Below are 8,716 nucleotides of genomic sequence, written 5' to 3'. Positions count from 1 at the left end.
CAGTGATGTCACAGTGTGTGATGTCACAGTGATGTCACAGTGTGTGATGTCACAGTGATGTCACAGTGTGTGAAGTCACAGTGATGTCATAGTGAGTGATGTCACAGTGATGTCACAGTGTGTGAAGTCACAGTGATGTCACAGTGTGTGATGTCACAGTGTGTGATGTCACAGTGTGTGATGTCACAGTGTGTGATGTCACAGTGTGTGATGTCACAGTGTGTGATGTCACAGTGATGTCACAGTGTGTGATGTCACAGTGTGTGATGTCACAGTGATGTCACAGTGTGTGATGTCACAGTGATGTCACAGTGTGTGATGTCAGTGTGTGATGTCACGGTGTGTGATGTCACAGTGATGTCACGGTGTGTGATGTCACAGTGATTTCACAGTGTGTGATGTCACGGTGTGTGATGTCACAGTGATGTCACGGTGTGTGATGTCACAATGTGTGATGCTACAGTGATGTCACAGTGTGTGATGTCACGGTGTGTGATGTCACAGTGTGTGATGTCACGGTGTGTGATGTCACAGTGTGTGATGTCACAGTAAGTGATGTCACAGTGAGTGATGTCACAGTGTGTGATGTCACAGTGTGTGATGTCACAGTGTGTGATGTGATGTCACAGTGTGTGATGTGACAGTGTGTGATGTGATGTCACAGTGTGTGATGTCACAGTGTGTGATGTCACAGTGTGTGATGTGATGTCACAGTGTGTGATGTCACAGTGTATGATGTGATGTCACAGTGTGTGATGTCACAGTGTGTGATGTCACAGTGTGTGATGTCACAGTGATGTGACAGTGTGTGATGTCACAGTGTGTGATGTCACTGTGATGTCACAGTGTGTGATGTCCCAGTGTGTGATGTCACAGTGTGTGATGTCAAAGTGAGTGATGTCACAGTGTGTGATGTGACAGTGTGTGATGTGATGTCACAGTGTGTGATGTCAAAGTGAGTGATGTCACAGTGTGTGATGTCACAGTGTGTGATGTCAAAGTGAGTGATGTTACAGTGTGTGATGTCAAAGTGAGTGATGTCACAGTGTGTGATGTCACAGTGTGTGATGTCACAGTGTGTGATGTCACAGTGTGTGATGTCCCAGTGTGTGATGTTACAGTGTGTGATGTCAAAGTGAGTGATGTCACAGTGTGTGATGTCACAGTGTGTGATGTCACAGTGTGTGATGTCACAGTGTGTGATGTCAGTGTGTGATGTGATGTCACAGTGTGTGATGTCACAGTGTGTGATGTCAGTGTGTGATGTCACAGTGTGTGATGTCACAGTGTGTGATGTCACAGTGTGTGATGTCACAGTGTGTGATGTCAGTGTGTGATGTGATGTCACAGTGTGTGATGTTACAGTGTGTGATGTCACAGTGTGTGATGTCAGTGTGTGATGTCACAGTGTGTGATGTTACAGTGTGTGATGTCACAGTGTGTGATGTCAGTGTGTGATGTGATGTCACAGTGTGTGATGTCACAGTGTGTGATGTCAGTGTGTGATGTCACAGTGTGTGATGTCACAGTGTGTGATGTCACAGTGTGTGATGTCACAGTGTGTGATGTCAGTGTGTGATGTCACAGTGTGTGATGTCACAGTGTGTGATGTCACAGTGTGTGATGTCAGTGTGTGATGTCACAGTGTGTGATTTTACAGTGTGTGATGTTACAGTGATGTCACAGTGAGTGATGTCACAGTGAGTGATGTCACAGTGTGTGATGTTACAGTGATGTCACAGTGTGTGATGTGATGTCAGTGTGTGATGTCACAGTGAGTGATGTCACAGTGAGTGATGTCAGTGTGTGATGTGACAGTGAGTGATGTCACAGTGTGTGATGTCACAGTGTGTGATGTCACAGTGAGTGATGTCACAGACATGGAGGTAGAGTCTACGCTGCGTGTAACAAAGTCATGCTGAGGTTCAAGATGTCCTTCAGCTGGTTTGTATGCTGTGAGCAGGTGGGCTGCTGGGTAATGTAGTTCTGTAATCCTGCAGGGAAAGAAGTACGACGGGCCCGAGGTGGATGTCTGGAGTCTGGGAGTGATTCTGTACACGCTGGTCAGCGGCTCACTGCCGTTTGACGGACAGAACCTGAAGGTAAGAAACGTCTTGAAGTCTTATTTTAAAAACTCGATGACATCAGAAGAAACAGGAAGTGAGTGACATCACCAAGGAGTGGAGGTCATTATTCACCGTGATGGCCTGACCACGAGGTGTGTGTGTGTGTGTGTGTGTGTGTGTGTGTGTGTGTGTGTGTGTGTGTGTGTGTGTGTGTGTGTGTGTGTGTGTGTGTGTGTGTGTGTGTGTGTGTGTGTGTGTGTGTGTGTGTGTGTGTGTGTGTGTGTGTGTGTGTGTGTGTGTGTGTGTGTGTGTGTGTGTGTGTGTGTGTGTGTGTGTGTGTGTAGGAGCTAAGAGAGCGAGTTCTCCGAGGAAAGTACCGGATCCCTTTCTACATGTCGACAGACTGTGAGAACCTGCTGAAGAAGCTGCTGGTGTTAAACCCGGGGAAACGAGGCAGTCTGCAGGTGACCACACGCCATGCACACGCCATACAGACACCATGCACACGCCATACAGACACCATGCACACGGCATGCACACGCCATACACACGCCATGCACACGGCATGCACATGCCATACAGACACCATGTATGAATCTTTTGTTTGTTTTTATCTGTCAGCAAATCATGAAGGACCGCTGGATGAACGTGAGCTACGAGGAGAAGGAGCTGAAGTCATACATCGAACCAGAACAAGATTTTAACGACCTCCAACGCATCGGTCAGTCACACACACACACACACACACACACACACACACACACACACACACACACACACACACACACACACACACACATCAACACGATGTGATTGGCTCGAGGTCACAGGAGTAACAGCCAATCAACAGCGAAGCCTCTGACGTGCTCAGAGACGAGATGTTATCGTCTATAAGACATCGAGACACCAATCATCGATTTATAATCATTAAGACTCGCCCCCCCTCGCCCCCCTCACCCCAGACACCTCCTCAGCTCTTCCGGTGGGACCCCGTCCCAAGCCAGCCGAGAGACATAGTCTCTCCAGCGTGTCCTGGGTCTACCCCGAGGCCTCCTCCATGCCCGGATCACCTCCCTAGGGAGGCGTCCGGGGGGCGTGGCCATAGGTGAGGGGAGGGACGAAGATCGACCGGTAAATCGAGAGCTTCGCCTTTCGGCTTAGCTCCTTCTTCACCACGACGGACCGATACAGCGACCGCATGACTGCAGACGCCGCACCGATCCGTCTGTCGATCTCACGCTCCATCTTCCCCCCACTCGTGAACAAGACCCCGAGATACTTAAACTCCTCCACCTGGGGCAAGGACTCCCCACAGACCCTTAGCAAAGGGCCCCGAACCTACAGAGGAGCTCGCCAACCACCTCAGAGACTTCGGCTTGGTGATTGGGTGAGAACTCGGTCTCTGCTTCCTCGGTGGCAAAGCAGCTGCTTTGACAATGGAGGTGGAGAACCTGGTCCACTCGGACCCCCCAGTGAGAGGACACTCCATGTCCCAACAGCTAGAAGCTGTGTCCGGGGGTAGTGTCGCCGAGGCCGCCCACCCTGCACCCGACCCCTACGGGCTCCTCTGTGAGTGGTGTGTCCACAGGAAGACAGGCCCGCTTCGTCCGTGTGGGCTGAGCCCGACTGAGCGGCGTCTTGTGTAAAGTTCTTGGTTGCATTCGGCCAATCAGAATCATGAGACTGCTGGATTTAAATCTCCTCCTTTAACACGTCCTCACTGACGTCTGTGTCTTCTGTTTTTAGAGCTCATGGGGACGATGGGTTTCCCCCCCGACGAGGTGAAGAAGGCGCTGGAGGGTCAAAAATACAACGAGGTGACGGCGGTCTACCTGCTGCTGGGGAGGAAAGCTGCCGAGGTGTGTTCAGTGAAATCCTCTGATCTCTGAGAGGTCGGAGTGCAGAACATTGACGGTGTGGTGAGAGCGAGCGTTGACCAATGAGAGCACAGAGCTCTGCAGTAGAGTCGCTCATGAAATGTCTTTGTTATTGTTGTCCATAATTAGCTTGTTCCCGTTTGTTAACGCTCTGCTTCACGAACACACTCCTGCTCTTTGCCCGGCAGCGCGCACACACATCATGGACTTTAAACGTTTAGCTTATTTGAAGATTTATCTTTAGCTTCTCATCGTCTCGCCTTCGTCATGTCGTTGACAAACATTTATGAGCACATTAGCTTAGCTTAATTTACACTGCTAAGCACAAACAGTGTAAGCAGGGGGAACGGTTAGCCTAGCTTCCGTAAATCCTTTGTTTGGCCTCTTTCCTTTAGTGTGAGGGCAGCGAGTCCAACACTAATCTTGTTCAAAGGACGCGACCCAACAGTGAACTCAACGGCTCGGGTCAGTCCCCCGCCCACTCTCGCAATTCCACAACCAATCAGAAGCAGCGGCGTTTCAGCGACCATGGTAAGTTTCTGATCAGAAGTTATAAATGCTGCAGGTTTCTCAGTCGTGGATAATCTCAGGGATGGTTTTCTTTCTCAGTGGCGCCTGCCATCCCCCCACCTGTCTCCTACACCAAGCGTGGTCATGCCAACAGCGTGGAGAGCGACAGGAAGAAGGTGCCGGCGTCACCTGAGGGAGCTCCCGACCGCAGGAGGTCAGCAACAGCCTCAGGGGTGAGAGGATTCAGTTTCTGGTCTCAGCCAGGACTTGGCACGAAAAATATTAAGAAATGTTTGAGTAAGGGCCACCGTAGGCAAGACCTGGTCCTGATCCTAGCTAACAGGTCTTCAGACTGGGACCTGGTCCTGATGCTAGCTAACAGGTCATCAGACTGGGACCTGGTCCTGATGCTAGCTAACAGGTCATCAGACTGGGACCTGGTCCTGATGCTAGCTAACAGGTCCTCAGACTGGGTCCTTGTCCTGATCCTATCTAACAGGTCTTCAGACTGGGACCTGGTCCTGACCCTGGCTAACAGGTCTTCAGACTGGGACCTGGTCCTGATGCTAGCTAACAGGTCATCCGACTGGGACCTGGTCCTGATGCTAGCTAACAGGTCCTCAGACTGGGACCTGGTACTGATCCTAGCTAACAGGTACTCAGACTGGGACCTGGTACTGATCCTAGCTAACAGATCTTCCGACTGGGACCTGGTCCTGATGCTAGCTAACAGGTCCTCAGACTGGGACCTGGTCCTGATCCTAGCTAACAGGTCTTCAGACTGGGACCTGGTCCTGATCATAGCAAACAGGTCTTCAGACTGGGACCTGGTCCTGATGCTAGCTAACAGGTCTTCAGACTGGGACCTGGTCCTGATGCTAGCTAACAGGTCTTCAGACTGGGACCTGGTCCTGATCCTAGCTAACAGGTCTTCAGACTGGGACCTGGTCCTGATGCTAGCTAACAGGTCTTCAGACTGGGACCTGGTCCTGATCCTAGCTAACAGGTCTTCAGACTGGGACCTGGTCCTGATGCTAGCTAACAGGTCTTCAGACTGGGACCTGGTCCTGATCCTAGCTAACAGGTCTTCAGACTGGGACCTGGTCCTGATCATAGCAAACAGGTCTTCAGACTGGGACCTTTTCCTGATGCTAGCTAACAGGTCATCAGACTGGGACCTGGTCCTGGTCCTAACAGATCAGGGTTTAGTGACTTGTTGGCGTTTGCGTTGCAGAGCATAACTCGGAGGAACACTTATGTCAACGACCGGATGAGTACTGAACGCCACTTATCGGCTGTTAGCAACGGGAAGGACAGCAGGTGAGAAGACTTCTGAGAGTTTTCATCAGTTGTTGTGTGTTTCATGTCCAATGGCTGACCAGTCTCTGTTTCAGTCTACCTGAGGTACCTGCAGCATCCCCCTCCCCATCGCCAGGGGCAACTATGACTTCCACACGGCCTCGCCATGTCAAGTCTATGTCAGCGTCAGGACATCCAATGAAGTCCTGTCTGCCGCCCATCGATGACAATGTGGAATATCAGAGGTGATTAATGTCATGTGTAACCACATAACCTCACCTCTCTCCGTGCAGCTGGTTACCTTTTTTTCCCGCTCCCCTCAGCCCCCCCCAGCAGCCCCCGTCCTCGCCGTCAGCCTTCAGCATCACCAGCAGTAGCACCACCCCAGATCGGACCCGCTTCCCTCGAGGCTCTTCCAGCCGCTCCACCTTCCATGGCGCTCAGCTCAGAGACCGACGACCCGCCACCTACAACGGCCCGCCTGCCTCGCCCAGCCTGTCGCAGCACGCCGCATCACCACGCCGCGGAACGTCAAACACCCTGATAGGGAAGATCACCTCCAAGTTTGTACGCAGGTCAGTGACATCAGTTTTCATACGTCTCTGATCCACAGTGAGACAGAAACCACTTCCTGTAGCAGGGAACAAGGATGTTCCAGAACTCGTGTGATTGGCTGGGAATCGTACTCGAGAGGTTGCAGCTGTCGAGGTGACAAAGAACATTTATGAACTTGTGTAGAAAATGTGCTCGTGCATATGAAAGACGAACACCCACAGAAGTTTAGCACATGTTGGTCTCCGTAGGCCCGATGCTGACCCGGTGACGGGGGCGTTACAACGCACTGAAGCACTGGCGTTGGTTATGATATTAATAATTCTGTGTCCGTCCTGCAGGAGCTTCTCAGGTGATCCCAAAGAGGAGGGGCGGGAGTCCAAGCCTCGCGCCCTGCGCTTCACCTGGAGCATGAAGACCACGTCCTCCATGGAGCCAGGCGACATGATGAAGGAGATCCGGAGGGTTCTAGACGCCAACAACTGCGACTACGAGCAGCGAGAGCGCTACTCGCTGTTCTGCGTGCATGGCGACGCCCGGCAGGACAGTCTGGTCCAATGGGAGATGGAGGTGTGCAAGCTGCCGCGCCTCTCACTCAACGGCGTGCGGTTTAAAAGGATCTCAGGCACATCGATAGCCTTTAAAAACATCGCCTCCAAAGTGGCCAACGAGCTCCGGCTGTGAGCTCGGGCTAACCCGACCACTGAGAGGAGAACAGACTCCTCGCTAACTGCTGTATGACTCAGCAAAAAGACACCTTAATATAGTCCGCTCATTCACTATTTAACGTTAGCACTAAGTCTTTGAAACCAGATCCACGAGGACCTGAAGGCGTTGATCCCTGTTCACAGAGTCCTCAGTGAGTCCGCCTGAAGACGAGACCTCTCTGATCTGTTCATGTTCCACTTCAGATCGTTCGAGCACCTTGGAAACAAAAACGTCCTCCTCAGGTTATAGCCGCCTGTCACAGGGGCCGGATGAGTCTTTGGTCTGATCTGGTCCAGGAGGTGAAAGAGGACGGACCAGACTGCATGGAATCAGGACTTTAGACCCCTCTTGTTGCGTGCATGCATCATTTCCTCTGCTCGACCCGTGCAACTGCAGAACAGCTGGCTCAAAGGAGGATCCTGGTTCTGCACGTTGCCCGGTTTACAGTTGAGGTGATGAGTCAGAAATGACATGCTCCATAGACGGTATATGAGAAGTGGGCGTCGCCAACGTGACATCACTGACAGATTTGAAGCCTTAAATGTGGAACTCTTGGCTGCCGCCATCTTGGTTTTCTTGAGCTGGATGGATCCATATTTGGATAAGAGGGCGGAGCATCAGATTAGCATTCAAGCTAGCTAGCTGTGTTAGCGTATGTGCAGTACTTGCTCTCCTGCTAATGTTAGCGCGCTCGTGACCATCCTGAAAGGGTCAAAGATGGAGTAAGAAGAAAGAACAGGTTAATGAGGGGAAGAGATCCAGAGGCTCCGCCCACTTCCTTTATACAGTCTGTGATGCCCCCCCCCCCAATTAGCACTCCTGATGGTTGGGACGTGAACTGTAACGCAGCTGAATGTGTTTGATTTGCTCGTACCTGTCCAGGTGAACGTGAACATGTGCACATTTTTTATTTCTTGTCTTGTTTTTTTACGTGTTTTTATCTCGAATGCTTCCATAGAACGATTCACTCGTGTTTTCCATCCATCTCTCCGTCTGCTGATTGGCCTGAATCAATCTGAAGCTCGCCGGCTGAACACCTGCTGGACCTCCATAGAGCTCTATGGCAGTGAATCAGCAGCCTTGTTTTTATAAAGGACTCTCTCGGACTTGCCCGTTAAGCCCGTGTCTTACCTCTGTATCCACTCCGCCATTTACTGCCTTCTGATTGGACAGATTTATGATGTGTCCAATCACAGAGATTCTAACCCCTAAATTCCACCAGGTGCGTGTTCGTCTCCGCCGCAGCAGATACACATGGCGTCTGTTTCTGCGGGACGCCGGAGCAGGACACGTTGATGTAGCACAGAGCAGACCGAGAGGGACAGGAAGTCAGACACTGAAACAACATTCAAACATCCCGTTTATTTTCAGAATAAAGGTGTTGGCGGTTTTGCTGGACGTGATTCTGTTATTACTGCTGCGCTCTGAGCGTGTTCACGGATCATGCACACGTATGTAGTGACTGTAGTGTCGAGGTCCTGGTCCTGGTCCTGGTCCTGGTCCTGGTCCTCCATGTGTGGCTCCTGTTAGTTGTAGCACTTAAAGGATTGGATGTGCAGCAGACGTCCCGTGTCGCCATGACGGATTCATTTCAAATAAAAACACAGATTAACCCTTTCAGCCTGAGTCGTGTGCCGGTTCTTTTAGAGGGAGGAGGTCGTTTTCTCCCGTTTTAACAGACGGGTCATTTACTTTCATCTGATT

General features: G+C 51.2%; 1 protein-coding gene across 1 annotated transcript; it reads left to right on the top strand.

Annotated features, from left to right (window-relative positions):
* The first annotated feature begins 1,973 nt into the window (after positions 1-1,973).
* On the top strand, positions 1,974-8,632 carry mark1 (MAP/microtubule affinity-regulating kinase 1). The gene is made up of 10 exons (XM_079337975.1): positions 1,974-2,102; positions 2,411-2,530; positions 2,688-2,787; positions 3,813-3,925; positions 4,339-4,474; positions 4,553-4,686; positions 5,688-5,773; positions 5,848-5,997; positions 6,076-6,327; positions 6,646-8,632. The coding sequence occupies exons 2-10, from the start codon at positions 2,459-2,461 to the stop codon at positions 6,986-6,988; spliced, it is 1,386 nt and encodes a 461-aa protein (XP_079194101.1). The 5' UTR covers positions 1,974-2,102; positions 2,411-2,458; the 3' UTR covers positions 6,989-8,632.
* Positions 8,633-8,716: the final 84 nt, after the last annotated feature.

The sequence above is a fragment of the Symphodus melops genome (assembly GCF_947650265.1).
Source record: "Symphodus melops genome assembly, chromosome: 2".
Lineage (NCBI taxonomy): Eukaryota > Metazoa > Chordata > Actinopteri > Labriformes > Labridae > Symphodus > Symphodus melops.
This window is presented reverse-complemented; position numbering and strand designations above follow the sequence as displayed.

Excerpts from the sequence above, each read along its gene's own strand:
- mark1 (XM_079337975.1), top strand. The coding sequence starts at position 2,459 with ATGTCGACAGACTGTGAGAACCTGCTGAAGAAGCTGCTGGTGTTAAAC. Across the intron at positions 2,531-2,687 it reads GGAAACGAGGCAGTCTGCAG|CAAATCATGAAGGACCGCTG; the intron begins GTGACCACACGC and ends TTTATCTGTCAG. Across the intron at positions 5,998-6,075 it reads GACAATGTGGAATATCAGAG|CCCCCCCCAGCAGCCCCCGT; the intron begins GTGATTAATGTC and ends CGCTCCCCTCAG.